Genomic DNA, 27070 nt, shown 5'->3' on the forward strand with positions numbered 1-27070 from the left:
CTGCACAAACAACATCTGGCCCGCGCAGCTAATAATACGCTGCACATTCATGTCACTATATTTTCATCACTTTCCTTTGTTTCAGCGCGAAGCAATTACGACAATCTTTGTCGCTTTGATGAATATCTGCACTTTAATTATTGTTATTTACTTTTAAATTTATGTCTGTGTTTTTACCTCAATAATTATTTTACAATATGTAAAGTTTATCAAAGGTTAGTTTGAATATGAAATTATTTGTCTGTCACTGTATTTTCTAGTGCATTCTCTGCTATTGACTTTGCGGAGGATATTATTATAAGTTGTTATGATTGTTGCATCCGCTAGGTATAGCTACAAAACTCGGTTAACGCTTAAGACAATAAAGGTATGTATCTAAGTGATACGTTAAATAAAACGAAAGCACTGCCGTCGTCAAAGCGATAGCCATTGATAAATTTATCACAAGAATAAAGAGTGATATCATACAATCAACGCTTAAAAACGAAAGCAGTATGGTTTCTTGGGCTGCTTCGCGGTACCTAGTGGTATAATAACCTAAGGAGTCAGCGGCTCGGAAACTCGTATTACAGAAACGCTTCCGAGAGTTCGACACCAGGCTGAGATGGCTGGGCCGCCGTAATCCAGTTTTTGCCAGATCAACCCCTCTAGCCGCCGGATGTCCCACGCTTATACACAGAAGAGGGAAAATTTTGTTGTTAAATTGTTTGTAGTGCAAAGAACATTCGGAGGATACTATCAGGGTGTTAGCCCGGTATTTCCCAGTACACCATCGGTAGGTAACCCTAGTAGCTTAGCAGGCAGATGTCAACGCAATTTGTAGTGCTTGCGATAACACGTGATAACGTCGGGTCGGGAATGAGCTCTCGTCACTTAGAGAAATTATGGAGTTGCTGATAAACTACATTACTTAGTACGCGACAAAGCAAGAGAAATCGCGTCCTTTTATGGGAAAATCAGACTTAAAAACTAAGTATAATCGTAGAATATATTACTGCGGTTTTAATTGCTTTTAACTACACGTTTATATGTAAGGCACAAAAAGTTTCCAATCGAAAGAAAAAACGGAAATATTTTATTATCATTTAAACATCGATCGAGAAAACAGTTGACGCAGGGAGCCCAGAATAAAAGACCAGGTTACTTTTAAACATTAAGCACTCCGAATTTCATACTTTTCACCCCACGAAGTGAAGCATCGCAATTAAGGTAATTAACTTATTCAGTTTAATGAATTTCCATTGATCTGTTATTTTAATAACATCTTTAAATACTCTTACAAAAGGAGCCATTGTTAATTTAAGAAATAAATTTTTATTCATTCAATGTCAATTCGTCAATAATTTAACATCCTCAAGAAGTACAATCAACCTATAATTTTAAAGCTGGGCGAAGAAAAACAACATAAATTGTGTATTAGTAAAACATTTATATTACAAAAACATTTTAGTTTTATTGTAATTAGATTTTTATGAGCACTATTGTCAATATGCAAACTTTATGGCACATCGATAGAAATCAATTTATGTTAAGTACCATTTCAAGTCATTTAAACCTGGTTTTCCCACTTTTTTATCGATAAACTTAGGAAGATTATTTGGTGGTAAGAGTGGAGTGATAGTAGAGTGCGGCAAAAGAAGCACGAAAGCAGAATAAATGCGGTGGAAATGAGAGTGTTAAGGAGTATGTTGGGTGTGAAACTGAGTGACCGGATATGGACCAGCGTGGTAAGGGAATGTTGTGATGTGAAAGAAGATGTAGTTACAGGAATAGAAAAGGGTATGTTAAGATGGTTCGGTCATGTGGACAGGATGAATGAAAGCAGGTTAACTAAGCAAATATACAAGGTGCGCCACAGAGGCCGTCAAATATCCGAAGTTAAAACTTAACAAAAATAGAACTTCTTATTTAAATCGTAACAATTAAATGAAAACTTTTGTTTCTTTCAGTTTGTAGGTCAGTGGTCTTCGGATTCTATCTCAGGTCATAAATGGGTTACGTTCATATCAATTAATTCCATTTATTACTTATAATCAATTGCATTGTCGTCATAATTATTTGATTAAATTATACTAGCTTTGTTCGCGCGAGAATTCGATGTTCCCCTTTGAAAACAACTCTTTATTGGTCTACATCATTATTTATTAAGCCGTCGCTTCGTGTATCACTTAAATTTCCTTTTTCTGTATCATGGCCTGGACTCTAGAAATGAGCTGGAAAGATATTAATTATTAAGTAGATAGGTATCTGATTAATACGCTGAACTACAAATTGACAATGTTTTGTTGACATTCTAGTAACAGTACGCTCCAGGAAATAGCCGCATGCGCACTTCATAACAATACACATTGTTAGTCGTCGCTAGGGTTTACAAAGTACATCGTGACTAGAGTGACGTATCCTCTCCGTCGAGAGACCGACACAACATCATATATAAATAAATACAAAAAAGTAAACAGGAGAAATTAAAATTAGGTTCAATATATAATCAAGTCTATATCTTTTGCGGGGTAGACAGAGCTAACAGTCTTGAACAGACGAAAAGGCCACGTTCAGCTGCATGGCTTATTGACGGAATTGAGATTCAAATAGTGATGGTTTGCTAGCCTACAAACGAATCTCAAGTTTATTAGCCTATCCTTTAGTTCTTACCTAGATAAATACTTATTATATATACGTTAAATGTCATGAATGACTCAGCCTATAGCTTATATTACAGTAGAGCATAGCTAATGGTTTCCAAATCAAACGTTCAGTTATCAGCTGAATGTTTCTCCAGCGCGGACCGCATCCAAAGCCGCGTCAAACCATGGCGACCACTCGGCTGGAATTCTAAACACACTTTTTACTTATTATACTCCGTTATTACCTATATGTAACATATAGTCACGTGTATATACATATAGACTGAAAGGCCTTGTTCAGCTGTATGGCTTTATGATGGAGATGAGGTTTAAATAGTGACAGGTGCTAGCCCATCGGCTCTAAAGGGAATCCCTTTTTACAAGCCCTTATAGCCATTTTTCCCTGTGGAGGAGCCTGCTATTTATGACGCCAATCATGAATAGAAAAGATTTATTTACAAATATAGATTGGCGTGTGGTTCCCGGCACCAATACAAAAAAGAATAGGACCACTCCATCTCATTCTCATGGATGTCGTAAAAGGCGACTAAGGTATAGGCTTACAAAATTGGGACTCTTTTTTAGGCAATGGGCTAGCAACCTGTTACTATTTGGATCTCAATTCTATCATTAAGCCAAATAGCTGAACGTGGCCATTCAGTCTTTTCAAAGACTGTAGGCTCTGTCTACCCCGGAAGGGATATAGACGTGACCATATGTATGTACGTTGGACGATTTTTTTTCATAATATTCCGGCAAATACCTTAATCAAGTTCTTATTTATTATGATAATTTCTCTTTAAAATAGTTTTGTACTATCCAGTAGTCGCCCCTTACAGCTATATAGCAGTATTTCCCAGCTTTCCTCGTGCGCGCTAGTGTGATGCACATACAAACAATGGCCATACAAATTGTGTAAGAATTACGTGTTATAATTGTTGCGCCGCTGAAACGCTACCGTTACAAAAGGCTTATAAGACCGCTCCATGGCTTCGGTAAGGCACTGTCCAGGCGCCCTCCAATGGGACGAGATATTATATTAAATACTAAATTAATATAAAATAACGGTAAAAAAAGTTTAAGGTGATTGTGTTTCTGAGAATAAGTAACAAAGTTGTATGACATTTCTTCATATTTTCCGGATTTCATTTAAGGATTTTTCTTCTGGTATGAAAATGTTATTTATTTCCGTTAATGTAATGGTCATGGCGCTAACCATAATGGCCTCATCATAACTCTTTTCCTATTATAAAATAGAGCTTAAAGCTCGCAGTTAATCTGAAGGCCAGACTTTATGGCAAACTTATTGCTTAATACAGAAATCTTTGTCGGAACTAGTTTTGATAGAAATTAAAACTGCACTTTCTGAAATAACTTACTGAACTTATATTTTTAACATTTGGTATACATTAAGTACCTATTAACACCCGTGACTTCATAAAAAGTGTTCTAAATTAGATACATTCAACTTTTATTACATACGCGCTTATCTTTTTTAAATATTTTGTTCAATATTCTATTTTTGTTCTTATTTTTTTCTTAGTGGCCAGCAGTAACACTTTCAAATTATTGTAAACTTTATATTTTCAGTCATTGTAGATATTTTTATTGTTCTCCAAATTAAAAACGGTACCTATTTAAAAATTACAATTTTTTTATTTCATACATTCATTACACGTAGTCTGTTAATCTTTATACTCTTAACAAGACTTTGGGTGAATCTTTTTAATACTATTACCTAGTATACATACATACATATAATCACGTCTATATCCCTTGCGGGGTAGACAGAGCCAACGGTCTTGAAAAGACTGATAGGCCACGTTCAGCTGTTTGGCTTTATGATGGAATTCAGTTACCTAGTGTTCATGTAAAAACTGTCTGTTCATTTTGGTGAACTATTATTTTGTTTTATTTATTTTATGGTGCAGTAGTAATACATACAATTTAAAAAAATCTCAAGAGTTGCTCAAAAGTTACAGATAATTCATTTACTATATTTTGCCCGCAGCATCGCTTGCTTGAAAAATACTCTAAGCCCTTCTCCGTATAAACTTAAGAGTACTCCTAATTTACCGTATGCATCATTGTGCATTTTTAATATTAGTCAGGATGAACTAAAATATTCATAAATCACGAAAAAAAAGCTATGAAAACGTTAAATAAATTGATGTAAACTAAACAGTTTATTACACTTTATCGTTAAAAATTATATGTTAGAAAAATATTGACTTGTCTAGCCTTTTAAAATATTTGTTGTGACGAGAGAGAATTTTGTAAAGTCAATGAAAAAGTAAATATAATACTTAGCATTGAATAACATAATACATTAGGTCCCATGATTTAAGTAATTTTTTAATTTCTAACAAGTCAAGTCTTAATCAATCAAATTCAGTGTTAATTATCGTCGGTTCCAGAACTCTGTCTCACACTTGTGTATTTTTTCTAATATTTTTAACGATTGTGATCGCATCGGCTCGCTTTCTCACCAAGCGTTACGTTTCGGTGGGAAATTAATATTAATCAAAGAAACCAAACATTGGCTCTTTCTACGACTCTCCAAAGCATGACTCACGTGGAAACGGAGTTGCGAGGTTATGTCGTCCCCCCTTAGACTAAAGAATGAGTAACACACGACTTTAATATACTATTAAGATTATGTAGGAAGTCAAGAAAGGTTGCGCTGGTAGAGAGCAAACGATGATCGGGGGGTTGGTACAGCCGTGGCTGGTGGCGGGACAGTACCCAGGTGATAACAATGATGAAGCTTTACAAATGCCGACAACCTCACGCTCCATACAAACATGACAATAGACGGCTGTCACAGCTCTGATGGATTCCATGTGGACAATGAGACATTTTGATTGCGATTTCACACTCGCTTACACTCCAATTTTTATATACTCGAATATTATTTGAAACGAAATAAAGTTATTCAGCGTCAACTGTGAGTCACGGAGTGTCCGGAGGAGAAGAATAAAAATTATACGTTTGGATGACGTAAGAGGTTACTAAAGGGATATTGCGTATAGTACATACATACATACATAAAATCACGCCTCTTTCCCGGAGGGGTAGGCAGAGACTATTGTGTATAGTATGCATGGTAAGAAATATAGATAAGAACCATCAGATAAAGCAAGCACAGTCGAGTTGTGGTAAACTTAGAGTTGCGTTCAAAATATTTTCCTTACTAGTAGTACTTAAATAATTAATTTGAAATACTTTTTCGACATATCAGCTGCATATTACACAAACTCATAACACTGTTATCCATGATCGATGGCGAAAAGATGTTTTTAATTTTGTCATTTCAATCCCTGGAATTGCAACAAAAGACATCATACTATAATTGAGGCAAAAATAACGGGTTCCAGAGAAGCATCCTAAATGTTTGTACCGCGCCGGCGCACGTCCACGTGACGCTGTGCCCTGCATCACAATCAAGGCACGAGACACAAAGACACGCCGACAGACAAAGGGGCTTACCAACTGTTGATAAATACTTGCCCTAAATAATGAACGACGACAGGTTAAAGAAGAGAGTTATGTTAAAAAAAAAATGTAAACAATGCTGGCCACTAAGAAAAAAAATAATAATTTAAAATATTAAAAAGTTATAATTTTGAATGTTTGCATTCATTTTTAGAACAATAATTTCAAATAACTTTTAAAACAATAAGTTCAGCGATTTACTAAGAAGAGTCCAGTATGTAGGTACCTTTATCTTTTCGTTTCAGAAACTCCGGTGCAGACGCCAGCTACAGCGAGGTAGGACCGACAATGTCGAAAAAAAGTAAAGAAAAGGTTAGTAATGGTATACTTATTGAATTGAATATGTTTAAAAATTATCATGACATATGATTTTTGTGTAACCTCATAAATCCCGTGCAGATTGTTGAAGAAGATGAGAGAGAGTATATTTAAAATCAATCCGTAAATGGTAATTTGCCGTGTGGTTTCCGGCACCAATACCAAAAAAAAATAGGACCACTCCATCTCTTTCCGATGGATGTTGTAAAAGGCGACTAAGGGATAGGCTTACAAACATGGGATTATTTTTTAGGCGATGGGCTAGCAACCTGTCACTAATTGAATCTCAATTCTATCATTCAGCCAAATAGACGTGGCCATTCAGTCTTTTCAAGACTGTCGGCTCTGTCTAGCCCGCAAGGGAAATAGACGTGACCACATGTATGCAATAAATACATACATACATACATACATATGATCACGTCTGTATCCCTTGCGGGGTAGACAGAGCCAACAGTAAATTAATAGTAATCCAATATTTTGTTGAAGGACGAAGCGATGGCCTCAAGCGAGGGGTTCAACCTGGACGGCATCTTGAGCGAGCTGGGCAGCTTCGGGAAGTACCAGCTGCTGCTGCTGGTGCTCCTGGCCTTCCGGGACTCCTTCCTCGCCATGTGCAACTTCAACTTCGTCTTCACCGCCGCCGAGGTCAATCACAGGTTTGATGATTTACAATATCTGATAACATTCACTTTTTGCTGACGAATCCTGTAACGATTGATCGTTAAATTTGAAAAAGGTGGTTTGCACCTTCTTGTAAGTTTCCACGATTAAGGCGGCAAAAAATCGATTTAGCTGAGTCCCACCTCGAGGAGAACTCATATTTTAATCCAAAATCATTTTCCCACATAAGATGGTTACTAGACTAGTCTGGACTGATGGTTGTTTTTTACGATGTCATATGAAATAGTTAACAAAAATAGAGAGCCCCGCTCGGTCGCCCAGGTACAACACAACAGTTGCTCATAACCGTAACTATAGCTATCTCTAAACTTACCAATTATTTTAAAATATTTTTGGAACGGGTACACCCGTTTCAAAATAAATCTACATCAGAATGTAATTGTGACCAATGATTTTCTCCGAGTGCATAATATTGAATGTATAATCCATGCTCTTAATGTGATGGAAAATATTAAAGAGAAAACTACAAATCTAGGAAAGCAGCATAATTGTTATCAATAAAGCTAATTTAACATGTCGTGTGATTCTCGGCACCAATATAAAAAAAGAATTGAACCACTCCATATCTTTCCCACGGATGTCGCTAAAAAGGCGACTAAAGGATATAATAAGGGGGAAAAATGTGAAGCTAATGTTTTTATTCATACACCAGCTTGCCCGTAAAATGTATTTTATGTTTCTGACAAGTGCTAGAAATTGTTGCATGTTTTCGTATAATATTTGTTACGGCACCGATGATATAACATCGACATAAATAATAATGGAAGTTATAAATCTACATTTACTTTAGTATATAGCAATAATTTATGATAAGCACGAGTGAATTCCGAAGATCATAAATTGGGAATAATATAATAAATATATATTTCTATACGACAAAGGTGTATTTTTATCTGGTAAAACACTCAGTTTTAAGTATTTATGATTGTTGAAAGACACATATGTATGTATATTAATTTATAAAAGACCAGCATACGTTGGCATAGTACCTTCTCCGTTCTCTACACCATAAGAATGCAGATTTTCACTAAAATTCAAAGTGGTTTTACTGTGAAGAGGTTGATAACAAACAAATTTACTAATTTTTTTTTGGTCGGTCGGTTTTTTAAATATCATAATTACATGGGTTAAGCTGAAACTAGGTACTGAGAGAATTATACTACGTTAGACTCGAGTCTGAGCATTAAGAAACTCCTGCTTACAACTAAGAATTTTAGTTTTCTTCTAAATGGCAAATAGATGAATACCAAAATTGTTTGTCTTTAATTAAATAAGTACATACATTCATATGTTCACGTCTATATCCCTTGCGGGGTAGACAGAGCCAACAGTCTTGAAAGGACTGAATGGCCACGTTCAGCTATTTGGCTTAATGATAGTATTGAGATTCAAATAGTGACAGGTTGCTAGCCCATCGCCTAAAAAAGAATCCCAAGTTTGTAAGACTATCCCTTAGACGCCTTTTACGACATCCATGAGAAAGAGATGGAGTGGTCCTATTCTTTTTTGTATTGGTGCCGGGAACCACGGCGAATTAAATAAGTACCTATCATTATATGATAAATCAATAAATGTAAAGTTTGCAACGTGTTCGATATTTTCATTGTTTCCTATCATCGTTACATCTTAACGCTCAGTATACTTAATCAAATTGACATCCCTACGTATTTACCGTCAATAATACGATAACGATTATGTAATAATACGTAAACACTATTACTAATTATGGCGTCATAGTTAAACTTAAAACCATTTTGTATTGACTACTTCTATGGCATATCGATTCTAACACGAAGGTCCCGCGTCCCCAGATCAAGATGAAAATGATCTCTTTGTGTTTTTTTTTCCTATCCATCCATAATAACATTTTAAATATAAATGAACGTATGGATTAGTTGACCGAATTCGGTGAAATATAGACCATGAGGAGTTTACATTAACGAGTATGTGTGTAGTATGTGTGAGTATGTGTTTAGGGTAATTATTTTATATCTGTGACGGCATTGGTTCTTCACTTACTCTATGGTTCAATGTTGTGAAATATATCTTTAAACATTAAATTTCCAGATGTCTCGTACCAGAATGTGAACCTCTAGACTCCAGATTCAACGCAAGTTGGACGGGATTCATCCTCAATGACCCCAGGACTTGCCAAAGACCAGAGTCGCTCCGAGAGTGGAACAGCTCCGCACCTGATAACTTCACCTCGCTGCTGGCTTCCAGCGAGTTCTGTTTGTCCCGCCGCTTCGTCTCCAATAAGACCGTGGCCTGCCAAGAGTTGGTGTACGAAAACTACAATAGCATCGTGGCTGAGGTATGTTTATCTTTTTAGAAATTTGAGCAATGCAGTTGTTTAAGCGGGGAAAATGACGATACTGTAATCTAGATCTGCACTCGATAAGTTTGAGGTAATACGCACACAAATTTACAAAGTAAAAAAACCTGTATGTCTCTCTTTTCCTATCTCACATCTTCGTATGTTTCTAGTTACACCCTCAGTCGTTCCCGTTTTGAGGTAAAGTTATTGGTAACGAGTTCTCGATTTTGTAGCCTTTCTTTTCCTTTGACTGATTTCCTTCATCGTCAAATATGAGCCTGTTGGTCACGCTTATCATCCATGTTAAGTCAGAATGTTTGAATGTTTTCAGCAGGCCAATCTGTGAATGAATTAATAACGTGAACTGGAGAATGACTGTTATGTGATGTGATCATTTTACTGTCGTGTTTGAGCACGTGGGAGAAACTGATATAACTAACAATTTGCTGCACTTACTGTGCATTTATATTTAAGTGTTTGTGTTTAGTAAATAAATAGGGTACATTTAAAATTCAAGTAGGAAAATTGGACGGTAAAATAAATTTATCTCAAGAGATTAAATTTGAAACTGTTGCATTATAAGAGGCAGGAATCTTAAAAAAAATCTTACGTGGTATAATAATTTTAATGTTTAACCATCGTCTTACACCTCCCAGGAGACTACCTTAATCTCTCTCTCTCTCATCATTGTGTGTTCTCAATTGCGATTAATGGATTACGGGATAGGCTTATATACTTAAGATTCCTCTTGGGCTAGCAACCTGTCACTCTTTAGTCTTTTCAAAACTGTTGGCTCTGTCTGCCTCGCAAAAGATACAGACGTGACTATCTGTATGTATGTAATGTACCTTTCGTTTACAAAGCAGATACATATGTTCCTACACTACTCGTGTTATCATGTCGGGTACATCCTAGAACACGGAACACTTGTTATCGCCACAACAGTAATTACTTGCCTAATTTATCTTTAGCTGCCATATTGACTCGTCTACAGACCCAATTTAGGGCGCGCATTAATTATTACCCTTAATTTTTAAATCATAATACCAAATGTGGCATAGTTATCAAATCAGTAAAGGTTAAATTGATAATGATTTAGTCAAATTTTAGGGAACGAGAAGAAATTTTAGAAGATCAGACGGGAGTCGCATTATATAATTAGTCAATTGATGATACAACAACTGGATCTTGTTCCATATTATTTTAAAATTGCGATGCCCGACGTGGTTCATATTGTTCCTACATATAAACAGTAACTGTAATTAGTTGAATTACAGTTACTTTATGACTTGCAAAAAAGATTTTGAATTGAATTGATCATAAGCGTACCCCAGGCAGAAGCCTAGCGACACTCAAATGGCACAAAGCTAAGAGGATTAACTCTAAGTCCATCTCCAGTTTCTGCATTCCGTTTCAGGAAATTTACTCACGTAAGTGTCGTGTCTTCACGTAAACAAAGAGCATTGTTTAACCAATTTGTAAGGGAGGGCAATGTGTGTCGGTAATGGTGACTCGGCTGGTTGGCCACCTTGCGATGCCCGCGTGGGATGCACCGTTGACATTGCTTGTCTGAATATAGTCATCATTGATCGGGTAACCTGCACTTCTAACTAATGGCGGCGATCACAATTACAACTTGAGATTTTATACATTCATAAAGCCTCGTCTTATAAAAAGGACTTTCAGGATATTCATGGAACTGTATAATAGGTTATAATAGGTTGCCCGAGTCGGTTCGTGAACTGTCTGAACAAAAAATTCATGTAAAGAAAGTATTAGTTACAGCCTATATATACCTAAAAGACAAAAGATATGGCTTGAGCTTGGCGCAGGAACCTCGTAAAGATTTTTAGTAGTTTCAAATAAAAATTCGGTGCACTCTATACATCAATTTATTTATTTCATTTAAAATTATATTATTTAAATTTCAATAAAATCATTTCCTTATACGAGTAAATTGTTACTAGAACTAGAATACATTGGTATTCTCTCATCCACATTTTTATAATTCTAAGTTTGGATAATCGTGAAGTTGCCGTTAATAAAGAAATGCTGCATTGCAGTTTGTTACCGCTTCTTTTGCACTGACGCTCTGGAAGCTGCAGCAAACTTAGTTTTAAGTTATTTATTGAAAGTCACCAGAAGATATGACAATTATTACCTAAGTGAATTAAGAGATATCCCATAATAATGAATTTAAATTTTGAATTGGAATAAAACGTAGAGGTGTCGTTCCGTACGTTACCGCACAGATTGCGTCAAGAGCAAGGCAAGAGCTAGCAGTCTGTACCATCACGCCGCCTATATTATCTCAACGTGACCCTCGAGTCCTGTGACTGTCGGCACTGTCTTTTCTGTAAGAGGCAAAGACGTGATGTGTTTTTTTTTAAATTTTGAATTTCTTTTAACTTTAAGGACAATAGCTCAGCTATCCTTATGGGATACTTACTCAAAATCTAGGTAAATCTGAGAAAGATAATTTTAAACTCAAAAGAGATCGACTTGAATCACCAGATACCAGTCAAAGATCCAATAGAAATTAGGATGTTGCTAACCCTGCTAATGACACTATGGTCACCATGGCCGTTCAAGTTCAGGGGCGTCACGGTGTCGGCTTGACCGGCGGATGCGCAAATTGCTCTGCAAACGACCGAATTATCACTTAATGGATAAGTAATAGCTTTACTCATATGGTGACAGTAGTAATTTTGTCAATTTTATAGAATGACGTTGTACAATTCTGTTGGTGATATGCGACTGAAATCTTTCCCTTGATCGTAATATACGATACTAAGGTTCTACAGTTTAATCTCCTCGTGGTCGCTGCATGGCGTGCTAAGTTAGAGGTACGCATTATGTTTAACTGGGACTTTTCAAATTTAACCACTGTTCTAGACACTTTGCATGTATTCCGATATTCTGCATTGCGAGAGCATTCTAGAAGGCTGCATGTGTGTTTTTAATAATGTCGGTCTATCGGGTATGTGATCGCTTTCTTCATATTTTGCCTCGACATGGGCCAGCGCCAGTAGACTTTCGAGTACTTGTTCCTGAATACGTAGCCAAAGAACTTTAGTATACTCAATAGTAGCAGAGCAGAGAGGCTTGTTTATAAAACAATGATTCGCAATTTTTTTTTAGATGAAATAATGAGAGATAGAATTAATCCTGAAACAATTGATTTTTCAGTTTAACCTGGGCTGCGAGCCATGGAAGAGGACCATGATCGGGACAGTGCATAATCTGGGATTAGTGTTCTCTTTTCTGCTGTCAGGATTTATATCAGACAGGTGAGAGTAACCTGTAAACATATCCTATAGGTTACCGCCATGTTGCCCCGTGGATATTGAAAAATCAAACAAAAGAACATAAACACAACACGAAACCACAAATGTAGACATTGACAGAAGCTAGTTTAATTCAAACAATTTTGTAAAATACCTTTTATTTAGCTGGTTGGTGAACAATTTTCTCGTCATCATTACCTCGGCTGACTATTGTTAATGACAAGAAGGTGAACATAATGCTATAATGAGCATGTAATGAATGACCATAAACATCATATTATAATTTTTCTATGTCAATACAAAGTGTATAACAATCGCCATCCGTCTATGTCTGGGTTTTAAATCTTTATAACGGTTTTCTACTTGAGAAATTGCTATTGACCACCTTACCTGTGAATTATACGAGCAAATAAAAATATTTAAGTATATATTTTGAATCAAGTAACATTTAATAGGCTTGTCATAAGTGCTTTACAAAAACATGGATCCTAGATAATTAAAGACAATCAATCAATAAACTAGACAATCAAACTCAAAAAAGAAACTTATATATTGCACTTGACTCGATATAAGTTTATTCTGATTTCAGATACGGCAGAAAAGTGGTGATAGTTGCGACCCCGCTAGCGGTGGGCGTGGCGGGGTTGATGAAGTCCTTCTCCACCAACTACTGGATGCTTCTGATCTTGGAGTTCTTGGAGACGGCGCTGGGCTACGGCAACGCGTCTTTGGTGCTTTGTTAGTACGCAATGATCTGCAGTATAATCATCAATCATCATATTTTATCACCGAATGTGATTACTAATCGGATTTCATTCGGATATGATTGTGTAATTACAATGTTCCAATTATTTTCACAATCTACAGTTACATATAAAAGATCTTGAGTTAAAACAAACTTATCCAAATAACAAAATTCTCTTTTGTTTAACTATGTGTTTATATCAAGGCTTTCATTATCTATATTAGGAATGTTAGCTGATCTTTTTTGGTTAAATTTCCTTTTTTATCAATATTTTTCTGCATGGTCTTAATTCCGAGATATATATAGCTATAGACATGCTTATATGTATATACTTTAATTTCAGCATTAGAGACAGTGAGTCAGAAACGCCGCGTGATCTTCTCCTGCATAGCAGACATGATGTCCAGCTTCGGCAGCGCGTTCTTCGGCCTCATAGCTTGGAAGGTTTTCTGATTTACAGATTTTTTTATATTAATTTGTTTTCAAAAATGCCTGCGTGTTTCTCTTCACAAGCAGCACCTTAACGTTTTACTCGTTTTTTTTTTCACAATATCAATTGCGACTTAGTTAAAGGCAAGATTTATAAATAAATTATTCAAATGACGTTAACTTTATGTAGGCAAATTATTTGGCTTAATTTCACATTCAAGTTTACGTCCCTTCTTTTTAGATACATTTTGGTATAATACCTATTCCCTATAATACTTTTTGGAGTATTAAAGTTGCTTTCCAAAACATACAGAGTGCTATTTAATACTGACACTTTTACATAAATTACCATATAATTTTAGACAACCTTAAATTGATTTTCAATAAACGTTTGCCTAAACATCAGTAACCCAAATATCAGTACCACAGTTTTTAATTCACCTTTCCCTTTCTGATTCTCAGGTTCCCTACTGGCGTCACCTAATGAGAGCCATTTATGCGCCGTTACTAGTGGTAGTATTCTACATCTTCCTGGTAGACGAAGGAGTTCGGTGGCTGCTAGCTCACAACAAGAAGGACGAAGCTGTCAGGGTGCTGAATAAGGTCGCGAAGATCAACAAAATAACATTGTCGAGCAAGGCGAAGGAAATGCTGCATAGCATAACGGAACAGAGGAGTAAGGCTGATGAGGTACATCAAGAAGATACACCCGATCACTTGTTTCATGGCCCGCGCGAGGCCTTATCGTGCAAAAAACTATCGCTGTCCCGTTTCATGTCATATTAAAAAGCGAAACAGCAATAGTTTTTCGCGCGATAAACGCGGCGTCGCGCACTACGGAGCTTGATTAGGAGATAGTTTCTTTTTGTCAAGTATATCAAAGTTAGATAAAAAGTAAGAGCATAATTAACCATTAATAAAATAGCAAAAAAGTCAGATTGATTGATTAATCGATAACGATGATTATCATCTGAACAATCATTTAATTCATAATAAGCTGAAGCTTATCTGAATCAAAACAAACCACAGAGTACTCACCAATATTCATCACATTCCAAATTATGTAAATCAATTCTAGGCCGGCCAACATTCTCCGGAAAAGCCGCACTTAGCTTCCGTTCTCCGCTCCAAGAAGATGCTCCTGCGCGTGGCGCTCATCGCCGGCTGCTTCTTCTGCGGCATGTTCGTGTACAACGGCGCCATCATCAATAGCACCACTATCTCCGGAGACAAATACCTGAACCTCTCAGTCTTACTGCTGGTGGCAGTTCCGACGAGGATCATAACAGCTCTGACGCTGACGAGGTTTGGAAGAAAGGCTCCAATTTGTGTGGCGTACTGCCTGTGCGCTACGTTCTTCATTGTGTCGGCCGTTGTGCCGAAATGTGAGTACTTTTGAATGATGATACATTCCTAGCCTGCGCAGTTTTACAAAATCGGCATAATTATGACATTAAAATTAGCAAAGTACAAGTATTATTTAGAGCAAAATACCATACAGCAAATTTGCTTTTTTTACAGCATGGGCCTGCGCCTCGGTTATGTTGTACGTATTCGGTCAGATGTGCACCAACTACGGCTTGTTCTCCATCAGCGTGGTCGCGCTGGAGGTGTTCCCCACCACGGCCAGGAACTCCCTCACCAACATCGCCAACACCGTCGGCAGAGTTGGGTCGGTGCTTGCTCCTCAAGTTCCGCTTTTGGTTTGTATCTTCATTACTTAGGCATTTATAACTATGGATACAACAAATGTAATGCACGTACAATCTAATGAGTTTCCGACAAAATTCAATGCGACTGAGGAAATATGCAAGCCAAACAAATCAACATATCCTACGCTTGACTTTAGTCTTTTAAGACATTTTTTAAAAAACCATTTACCTTATCCAATTACCCAAAACGTAGTACTTAATACTCTAAAGAAAACATTTTAAACTCAAATTATTTATTCATTTCTAGCATCACATAATAATTGTCATATCGTTTAGATTCACAACATTGATTGACGTCTAATAAATAACTTAAAACTAAGTTTACTGCCGCTTGTAGTAGAAGCGGTAACAAATTGCACAGCAGCATTTTTTACAATAACATATTAAATCAAATTTAAACTGTTAATTGTTCACAGGAGCAGTATCTTTCAGGTATGCCAAGTATAGTGTTCGGCATAGTATCGTTATGTTCGGCGATGCTCACTCTCTTACTGCCCGACACAAGTCGAGCTGCATTACCTGATTTTGTAGCTGAAGCAGAGAAGATCGGCGAAGAAGAACAAACTGAAGACGAAGAAGCTGCTGAACAGATAAATACTATATCTCGCAGTGTACAACAAGCGGTAGATAAAACATTTATTGGCGTAATTGACAAAGAAAATCCGCGATGACCTGGAAGTCGAAGAGGACACTAAAAAAGTGATTGAACTTTTCCGTGATAGGACGTGACGATCTCAAGAAACAGTAGGTGTTAATAATGTGGTTCCTTTAAGAGACTAATATTTTTATATAATAAAAAATATGAACAGTTGTCGCCTGATGGTAAGTGCGCAGCAATAAGTCATGAATGTACTAACAAATATAATAAATTTGAATGCGAAAGGTTTGTATCAACTATTCATTCTAAATCCAATCTACTTTGACAGTATATAACCTGATCATAAGAAAGGGAAATGACGATAAAATGGAGGGAACAGATCTCACCTAAAATTGATATAGCACACGTTGTTACTTTTACGACTTCCTATACATAAAACTTACATGAAACTTTAACAATATCTAATTGGATAACAGCTTCATAGAAATCGATATTATATTAAACACATGCACTTTAAAGTCTGACTTCAATTTAGTTGGGTGTGACGCATCGCATCACTTGTAGATTTTGTCTGCGATTTTGTAGCCATTATAATTATAATAATCTCAAAGGAATGTCTTAATCTTTTTTATGTTTTGTTATTAGTATAACAATGTGGATGATATGGTTTTTTTATTTCTTTTTACTACGCTTTTATTAGCTTGGGTTGTATGTATGTATGTATGTATGTATGTATGTATGTATGTATGTATGTAACGGAATCTTTGAGCTTAATTTTCACTGATTTCTAAACGTCTGATCAACTTGAAACTTTGCACACGTATCAAGGACCGATGACAATGCAATATTTTGATAAGAGTTTCTCATTATCCTTATTAAAACTGCCAGGATTAATAAATTCATTTTTAGATCCTTCGTATGAGAGTAAGAGAGACAGAGATAGCACCAGTGCCAGTAATCTCCATACAAGAAACCAAGAAGTTCTGACGTATAAGGAGTCCAAAAAGAGATGTAATATATTTCCATATAATGTTACTATTAACCTGAGGCTTTTTTATTTCATCGCATCGCTCCATTTAGAATTACCATTAGAAACAATAGTAGAATTAGTAGAATATTTTAAAACAATAAAAAATATATAAGTAATAAAACAAAAGTAATAAATGAAAATTGAACAACTAAATTTACAACAATACAAGAATAAAGTTACTACCTACAGAACTTTGCGATATTTAATACGTATTTAACATATTAATGCGATTCTTGAATTAACATTATGTAACTTTTGCATATTTATAATAGCAACACTGTAATACTCGCTTGGAAAATGAGTGACAGTTTGTTTATTTATGTAAAATAAGTTTTGCAGTAAGTTTTGAATTCGATTCTAACACCTGTAAACTTTCTTTCTGTTTTTTTACCGGTGCCTGTGTATTTACCTATTTGCACTTTGTTTTGTGCTGATAACTTGTCGTTATTTGGAGTTTGGAATCTTCCGTTGAGTCGAGCTTTGTTCTTCCGGATATTCGTGTGATTTTATCATCTGAGATTGGACTCTGACTGTGTTCACTGTGTTGTGCAGATATTTTGAGATAGGACTCCTGTAAAAAGTACCTGATTATTTGAGATAGGAGTCCCAAGTTTGTGTTTGTTTTTGTGAAAGACAGATTTTACTACAAAAGTGCCACGATGTCTTCAGATAAACATTGTTGCGTTCCTGGTTGTAAAGGCAGTGGAGGTATGTTTGAAATATTTTTGTTCCTGTATCAATCTGCCTCTTAATCTTGTGGTTTGATTCCTGGCAAGGCCACAATCGAAAATTGTTATGTTTGCTGGATAGTCAAAAATATTATTAACAGTGATTTATCACTATAAAATTCTTTTCAACTGGGTTTAACAATCATCATACATACATGCATACATATAATCACGTCTATATCCCTTGCGGGGTAGACAGAGCCAACAGTCTTGTAAAGACTTGTCGGGTGTGCTGGTGGGGCTTAGGGAGTGAAACGAATAACTTCCTGATAGATTTATTGCCAATGGAATAATTTATAATACATATATGTGCGTAACCGATAAAGTTCACGAGACGACTGGGAACGGAGGGGATTCGATCGCCAGTCGCTCTACATAAAAATGCAATTCAGCAAGTTTGCATGTCGCTACATCATTCCCCCCTTTTTAAAAAAAAATGGTTGTATACAAAATTTTGAATAATATTGTAAAAAACATTAACCCGATTTGCAAAATCAAGCAAATATATAAAAGTTTGTTAACCTTTAACTAGTGACGTGAAAAATTTATAACACTATAGGTGACGTGTCGTCTCACAGGCTACAACTTTTAATGTAGATTTTTTCGGAAACTATAATTGGAATGTTTTGAAACTATATATGTATTATACCAGTAGTATGTAATAAAAGACATATTAATGAACTTATACGTTTTTATTTATATATTTATATTTAAAAAATAGGAACAAATAATAGTGAGGGCATTTCAGACTTTTTCGACATGAGATCTTTATTTTAGTATTTTTATATACCCTAAACTATAATATAACAAACTCATTACTTTTAACTTAAAGTCTAAGGTTGAAAGTAACAAAAAAACAAAAAAGTAACTTCTGAAAATAAAATACAAAAATTCTGACAACTACTCAATTTGGCATAAATTACTGGCAATTTTTGCACAGGGGATTAGAACATTGCAGACATACGGGATTGTTACACCCAACACACGTGTACATTGTCATTCTGTGTAATTTAGATGGACAAATCTTGCATGCCCTTCGTTTGCCTTGACCAGAGTGATGACCTTGCTCATCTTCTTCGACCATATCTTCACCTAGAACTCGCTTTATAACAAGCCGTAATTCCCGTGGCAGTTGATTGCAGACAACGCGGCGTTGCATATGAGGTACCACTAATGAACGCGCTAATGATTTTAGAAAATCTCCTCTATCAGCACTTTTGAGCTGATGCATATTATATAATATGTAAGCGTTCATAGCACTCAAATCCACAATGCGATAGAACAACACCATTGGCCATCTTCTCGTTCGGCGGCTGCTTGAATAATTGGAGCATTTTTTATCTGCTTCGTCTACACCTCCTTTGGTTGCATTATAATATAGAATAATTTCAGGCTTTTTAGTGTCCTCGTCAACATCGTTATTGTGATGCATCGAAGATACTAGAATAACGGCTCTGTTCTTCTTGGGTACATATGAACACATAGTAATTTGTTTTGTAAAACCAAATAAAGCAGATTCAGCTTTTCGATGTTTTTGCGGTTGAAATTCACTGGGTATTTCGCGTTTATTTTTTTTCATAGTACCCACATATGTTAGCTTTCGTTTTGCCAGTTCATTAATAAGTTCAATCGAAGAGAACCAATTATCAGCAGTCACATTACGGTTGCTTCCTGCAATTGGCTGTGTCAACCTAAGGACACACTGACTGGGCACAAGAAGATTTTTCTCGTAGGTGGTCAATCCTTCACCATCAGAGCCTTTGCCAGTATAAACATAACCATTAAAAAAATAATAATTTTTTGCATCGCATAAGGCTCGTATAACTAACCCGTACTTGCCAGGTTTCTTAGGCATATATGATATCATATGACTTCTGCCCCGAAACTTCACTAACATCTCATCTATAGTAACGCATTCGCTCAGTTCATACAGTCGTTGAGAATTGTTGACAAACTTGTTGAAAATAAGTGATATTGCTGCCAAACTATCACTTTTTTGCCTTTTGTTGCGGTCATCTGGGTTATCGAATCGCAAACATAGCAGCAAAATGACGAATCTATTTTCCGACATACAACATCTGAATATCTCACAACCAGTACCATCCCTGGCAAATAAATAACTAGAACGTTCGTGGTTAGATTTCAAGACGGCTGAATATAGTAATAGACCAATAAAAGCCTTTAATTCAATCAAATCTATGTCTTTCAGTTCTGGTTTATTCTGTCGGGTAAACTTCAACCTGTAACTAGAGATTTTCTTATTTGTCCAAGTCAAAATTTGTTGTAACATTTCTTCGTCAAATAATTTATACCAAATGCTAAGAGGATCTTTATTATCTTGGGCTGTCAATTTCGAGGTACATGAACGCGTTATTATGTTATGTTGAGGTGTACGTACCCTCGTATTAGGAGGTATCTTGGACCATTTGTACCGATTTTTACCATAATAAAAATTTGACCTTCGTAATTCAGAAAGAGGTGTATCGTCTTCGCTTTCGGAACCATCGCTTCCAACTTCTTGCTCGTATTCCACATCACTGTGGTATTCTTCCAGAATGACAGAATTGCTCTCCTGATTATCATCTTGATCACTATCATGGTTCTGCAAAAGTTCGCCCTCAGAAATCAAGAATTCTTCACAATCACATTCGCTATCAGATTGGTCAGATGCTAGCATGAGGGATTTGAATTCCTCTTCAAATGAAGGACTATTTACGCGTAATATTTGTTTTCTTGATGAACTCGCAGCCTGTTCTTTACGTTTCCTCGAATTTTCTGCCATTTTGCACTAAATATTTAAAAATATATTTTGTATGGCAGCTAGTGACATGTAGCCTGACAGGCTACGCCCGGTTTTTCAATTGATATTTCTCACGTGTTTTAAAAACAATAACACATCTGTCGCCTTGCGCAGTCGTTTTAGCACTAAAACAAAAGCTACTGAGACGCGGGGTCGCGGCAAGCGGGGGGAAGTGCATTATTCTAAGAATTGGTAATGTGCGCGACGCCTGTGAGGCTACACGTCACTAGTTAAAGGTTAAAATTATAATATATACTTTAGTTTCATACACAAAATGCACTATGATCATGACACACTTTATACTACTTAAATACTTAAGTTCATAAACAGTTCATCTTACAGACAGTTTTAAAATCAAAGTAATGAAATTTGATATATCAATCTACACATGAACAATTACAAACACATCGTTCCTATGTAGTTACATTCCATAGTACCTACTGACTCTGCAAAGTTAAGTACAAAATAAAATTGCTATAGAAAAGAACCATGAAGTACAAAATAAAGTTGTTACAAAAAAGAAACTGTATGTACTTATACAAAAATACAATACACTGTTACACAAAAATAATATTTTTACAGTTATCGAATTAGCATTAACATGTATGGTTTTTTATATATTTATTACCAAACTACACGTATTAGATAAAACGAAATTACAAATATGTTTTTGTAACTAACCTAGAAAATGAACAAAACGAACGGGTTTTTTAACGATGCGACCTCTACGCGTTATACGATGCGTATCTGTATTTGTACCTTCTGTGCTGTGTTCTATTTGCACAGGGCTTGACAAGTTTCTCTGTGGCATGATACTCTTAGATACGTCTAACCTTTCGTCTGTACCTTCTTCACGATCCAGTGGTACAGGGCATAAATTGCTTCTCCGCGTAACGGTTAAATCATCGTCTTGGAGTACATACGCGGGTTTGAGCCTATCTATAGATATACGTGTTAATTTGTCTTTGACTCTCACTACAAATACCTTACTTCCTCGTTGTATGACTTTATATGGACCGTCATAAGTCGGTTGTAAAGGTTTTCGAACTGCATCATTACGAATGAAAACATATTCGCTTGTCTTAAGATCAGGATGAACGAAAATTGTCCGTGAGCCATGTTGAGAAAACGACACAGGTTTGTATTTACATATAGTATCTCTAATCCTTTCAACTAATGTTTCGGGATTGCATACCTGAGTTTTCGTAGTGTCGAAAAAATCTCCGGGTAACCTTAACGCTTGGCCGTACACCATTTCCGCAGCGCTTACTCCACTGTCACTACGGAGTGCTGCACGAAGACCTAACATTACAGTTGGTAACTCTTCTACCCAAGAAGTGTTATCTAAACGAGCTGAAAGAGCAGCTTTAAAAAATCTATGGAAACGTTCCAGAATACCGTTACATTGTGCGTGATATGGTGTAGTTCTTGTTTTATTCACACCCATATAACGCATAAGGCGGTTAAACAAATCGCTTTCGAATTGACGACCTTGGTCGCTAGTTATCGTATGTGGACATCCAAAACGTGCTATCCAACCCTGGTAAACTACACGTGCTACCGTATCAGCTGTTATATCTTTAGTTGGAAAACATTCAGGCCATCTTGTACACCTATCTATGAGCGTTACTAAATATCTATAACCATCCACTGTTGTTGGAAGAGGACCAACAATATCTACATGAATATGTTCAAACCTATCGCATTCAGGAAACTGTTGTAGCTGAGACAAAGTATGTCTGTTGACTTTACATCTTTGACACTGAATACATGTTTTTGCCCACAAACCTACATCTCGGTTCATGGTTGGCCAGAAAAATTTTGAACTAACTAATTTACGTGTGTTTCTTATTCCCGGATGGCTAAGGTTATGTACGCTATTAAAAACTATCCTACGAAATTTGTTTGGTACATATGGACGAACATTGCCTGTTGATAATTCACAATATAAATTATAGTTACAGTTAGGTAAGCAAATGTGTTTCAGCTGAATGTTATCCGATCCGTTGTTTGTTATAAACTCATCGTGGGACTGAGCTTTTGCCAACGCTGCGAAATCTACAGTCGTGGGACACGTTATTGATTCTACGCGGCTTAGTGCGTCGGCTACTACGTTGTTTGGACCTTCAATATGACGAATGTCGGTAGAAAATTCACTAATATAAATAAGTTGTCTTGTTCGCCTAGGTGTCTCCTTATCGGTACCTATTTTAGAAAATGCGTAAACTAACGGCTTATGATCTGTGTATATGATGAGAGACCTTCCTTCGTGCAGGTTCCTAAAATGTTTTATAGCCATATATATAGCGAGTAACTCGCGATCATAAGTAGAATACTTACGTTGAACCGATGATAAAGCCTTGGAATAATAACCTAGCGGCTTCCAGGTACCGCCCACGTGTTGCTGCAATACTGCACCAACACATGTGTCTGAGGCGTCCGTCATAAGTGCTAACGGTGCGTCTGCTACTGGATGGAACAAAGTACAGGCGTTTTGTAAACTCACCTTACATTGTTCAAAAGCTCTTATAGCTACGTCCGACCATTGTATGACAGTTTTGTCATTTTTTTTAGCACCGTGTAAAAACTTATTAAGTTCGGATTGATAAGATGCGGCGTTTGGAAGATGAGCTCGATAAAAATTGAGCATACCCAAAAAACGACGTAATTGCGCAATTGTTTCCGGTTTTGGGTAATCTTTAATTGCCTGAACCTTGTCTTCCAAAGGTCGTATCCCCTCAGTACATACTTGATAGCCTAGGAATTCTAATTTTTCTTTGCCGAAATTACACTTAGCCTGGTTGATACAGATACCATACTTTACAAATCTTTGAAATACTATCTCTAGATGCTTTTTATGGGTGATTGCGTCACTACTAGCTATTAATGCGTCATCGATATAACAATATACAAAATCGAGACCGTGTAGTACAGTATTATTCATAAAACGCTGGAATGACTGTGCTGCATTACGTAAACCAAAAATTAATCTAGGAAACTCATATAAGCCAAAAGGTGTAATCACTGCACTTTTCTCAACATGCTCAGGCGCGATTTCAATAAAATGGTAGGCTCTTTTTATATCAAGACTAGAGAATATTTTCTTTCCTGCTAAAAGATATGTAAAGTCCTGCAAGCGAGGAATAGGGTACCTGTCGGGAATCGTTATAGCGTTAAGTCTACGATAATCGCCACAAGGTCGCAACTCACCGTTTTTCTTCGGCACGACGTGGAGTGGGCTGGCCCAAGGACTTTTTGAAGGCCGGCAAATCCCCAGCTCCTGCATAATACGGAACTCTTCTTTTACCTTATTGTATTTATCCGGTGGAAGGGGTCGCGCTCTTGCAAAAACAGGCGGGCCTGTTGTCTCTATGTGATGGTATACCGTGTGTTTAGCTGGTTCTTTAAACGATAATGGCTTCGTAATCTCTGAATATCGCTGTAATAAATCCGAAAACGGCTGTTGCATATCTATTGTACTTATCGGAAGTTCACTATTGTGACACACGAGCGACGCTATAACGCCTAAACTGGTAGTTTTGTCGACTAACTTACGTGCACTCAAGTCCACAAGAAGTTTAAAATGTTCTAAAAAATCTGCTCCAATAATCGGCTGACTCACATTCGCGACTACAAATGTCCAACGAAAACAACGCCTTAGGTTCAAATTTAACACTAAAGTTTGAGAGCCGTACGTTTTTATCTCTGTTCCGTTCGCTGCATACAGTTTGTAATCCGAGCACTCACTATCACTAAAGGATTTTTTTTTGCGTGGAATCACCGAAACGTTAGCACCTGTATCCACTAAAAAACGTAGTCCACTATTTAAATCTGTTACGCAAAGGCGGTGGGATGGCAAAACGGTGCAGACTTCCGCCACTGGCTGCACTCTCGTTAGTTTTCCGGAGTTTTCCAAGCACATGGTTTCTCACATTTCTTGGCACGATTCTTGAATCGGTAGTGGTAGAAACAGAGCCAATCGGGGCTATTGGGTGTACGCTGCCGGGAAGCGCTGCGCGTACGGTATAATGAACGTTTATTACCTCTGTCGCGTTGGATTGACCTTGACCTCGTATCCATTTGGTTCAACCGAACATTTATTTTGGCTATCTCTGCCATAATTTTGTCGCACTGATCTGATGAGACCTGGGAAACCTCGGCGACGTTCTCAGGCCGAGTCGTCTCTTGGATTTTATCGGCAATGTCACACAAACTTTCTAAATCCACATTCTCCGTCACCGCAAGAACAGCTCTCGCCGCTGGCAGATGACCTTGCCACAATATACGAAGGGTTTCGTCAGGAATCTTACCCCTTGCGAGATCGCGCATGCGGCGCAATAGCTGGGAAGGCTTTTGTTCCCCAAGCTCCATTTCCCCGATCAATTTCTGTATTTTCCTGTTTTCTGACTCCTCGTAAATTTGTAGTAATCTGGCCTTCAGACTTTCGAATTTGTTAGTTTTTGGTGGATCGATAAGTAAATCGGATACTTGTTGAATGGCATCCTTAGTCAATTTTGATACGACGATATTAAATTTAGAATCATCTCCCATTTTCTGTGGTGCTAATATCGCCTCTGTTCGAATAAACCAAACCCTCGGTTGATCTGTCCAAAAATCCGGAATTTTATTGGTTAGGCTAATTGCAGACAACCCATATCCTAATTTCTCTTCCGTGTCCGCCATGGTCGAAGTACCGGCGACGGCGGGCGGTGGTACCGGAATTTTAACAGGCTGGTCAACTTGAGGTGGCACTTGTGGGTTCATTTTTCACAATAAATTTTGAGTCTGAAATTACTACTACACTTTTGTTCACTTTTTCGCGGGTCACCAGTGTCGGGTGTGCTGGTGGGGCTTAGGGAGTGAAACGAATAACTTCCTGATAGATTTATTGCCAATGGAATAATTTATAATACATATATGTGCGTAACCGATAAAGTTCACGAGACGACTGGGAACGGAGGGGATTCGATCGCCAGTCGCTCTACATAAAAATGCAATTCAGCAAGTTTGCATGTCGCTACAGACTGATAGGCCACCTTCAGCTATTGGGCTTTAAGATAGAATTGAGATTCAAATAGTGACAGGTTGCTAGCCCATCGCCTAAAAAAGAATCATGATGATGAGAATATTATGAGATTTAATCCAATCAGGCCACATATAACTTTAAGAAAGTTAGTTGTGAAAACCTCCGGCGATGGGCGCATGGTTGCGAAAGTCATTTCTAGTAAGATAGTTATACAGCGTAGTAGAAGTAGTAGGAAGTTAACACTTCTACCAAAAAATAATTGTATAAAAAAACTAAAAAACTAGGCGTTTTATTGCTAATCAAACTAAAAAATAGAAAATAAATAATAGTTTAAAAAAAACTAAAAAACTACGCTTTATTGCTAATCAAACTAAAAAATAGAAAATAAAATTTAAAGACAAAGGAATTATAAAACAGTAGAAGCAAGTCGAACAATCGGTTATAGTCAATTACCTCCGATTAAAATTATAACAAAATTAAATTTATAAACAAAACAATTTAAATCAGAGTAAAAAGCGTGGGGTGCATTTTACTTCATTTTCATAACTCTCTTGTCATAAATATATGCTAATAGAATGATTTTAATATTTACTACATCAGGCACCCCACGCTTTTTACTCAGATTTCAATTGTTTTGTTTATAAATTTAATTTTGTTATAATTTTAATCGGAGGTAATTGACTATAACTGATTGTTCGACTTGCTTCTACTGTTTTATAATTCCTTTGTCTTTAAATTTTATTTTCTATTTTTTAGTTTGATTAGCAATAAAGCGTAGTTTTTTAGTTTTTTTTAAACTATTATTTATTTTTTAGAATAAATATTTATACATTTGTCCTTTTTCCATATAAATACTATGTTTAAATGTGACGTTCTTTGAATATGTAATCGAAATACTAAGTTCTTGCCTCATTAGGTTATGTTATGATTACATTATGGTGCTACGTTACTGTCTCCTTTGTGCTATGTTATTATGTTATTTAATGAAAATATTAACTGTAAATATAAAAACATTAATAAAAAGATTCAATTTATTACGAGTTTTTAAATTATGTGCTTTAAAATCCCTTTCTTGTTTTTCTTCTTTTTAATTATGAATACCTACATGCTTTATGTGCTTAATTTTCAGACTACTAAGGTTGATTGAGTAGAATGATTATTCTGACGTAGTTTCTGTAAAAAAATTATAGACCATAATCGTACGTGAAGGATAATTGCATTTGATAGATATAACTCGCGTGCTAATGATTGTTGTAATAAGATATTTAAGATAAGAT

At 36.4% G+C, this 27070-nt stretch overlaps 2 protein-coding genes across 2 annotated transcripts in view; both read left to right on the plus strand.

Moving 5' to 3' along the window:
* The first annotated feature begins 1091 nt into the window (after positions 1-1091).
* On the plus strand, positions 1092-16864 carry LOC106140707 (organic cation transporter protein). The gene is made up of 11 exons (XM_060945417.1): positions 1092-1209; positions 6365-6431; positions 6927-7096; positions 9189-9435; positions 12628-12728; positions 13315-13463; positions 13814-13914; positions 14362-14589; positions 14978-15284; positions 15421-15602; positions 16028-16864. The coding sequence occupies exons 2-11, from the start codon at positions 6408-6410 to the stop codon at positions 16280-16282; spliced, it is 1764 nt and encodes a 587-aa protein (XP_060801400.1). The 5' UTR covers positions 1092-1209; positions 6365-6407; the 3' UTR covers positions 16283-16864.
* Positions 16865-17393: 529 nt separating this feature from the next.
* Positions 17394-27070, plus strand: part of LOC106140826 (uncharacterized) — a 346955-nt gene continuing 337278 nt past the window's right edge. Inside the window, exon 1 of the mRNA XM_060945415.1 lies at positions 17394-17947. The gene's annotated coding sequence lies outside the window, so the exon portion shown is untranslated. The remainder of the gene's footprint in view (positions 17948-27070) is intronic.

Source organism: Amyelois transitella, chromosome 8 (assembly GCF_032362555.1).
Source record: "Amyelois transitella isolate CPQ chromosome 8, ilAmyTran1.1, whole genome shotgun sequence".
NCBI lineage: Eukaryota > Metazoa > Arthropoda > Insecta > Lepidoptera > Pyralidae > Amyelois > Amyelois transitella.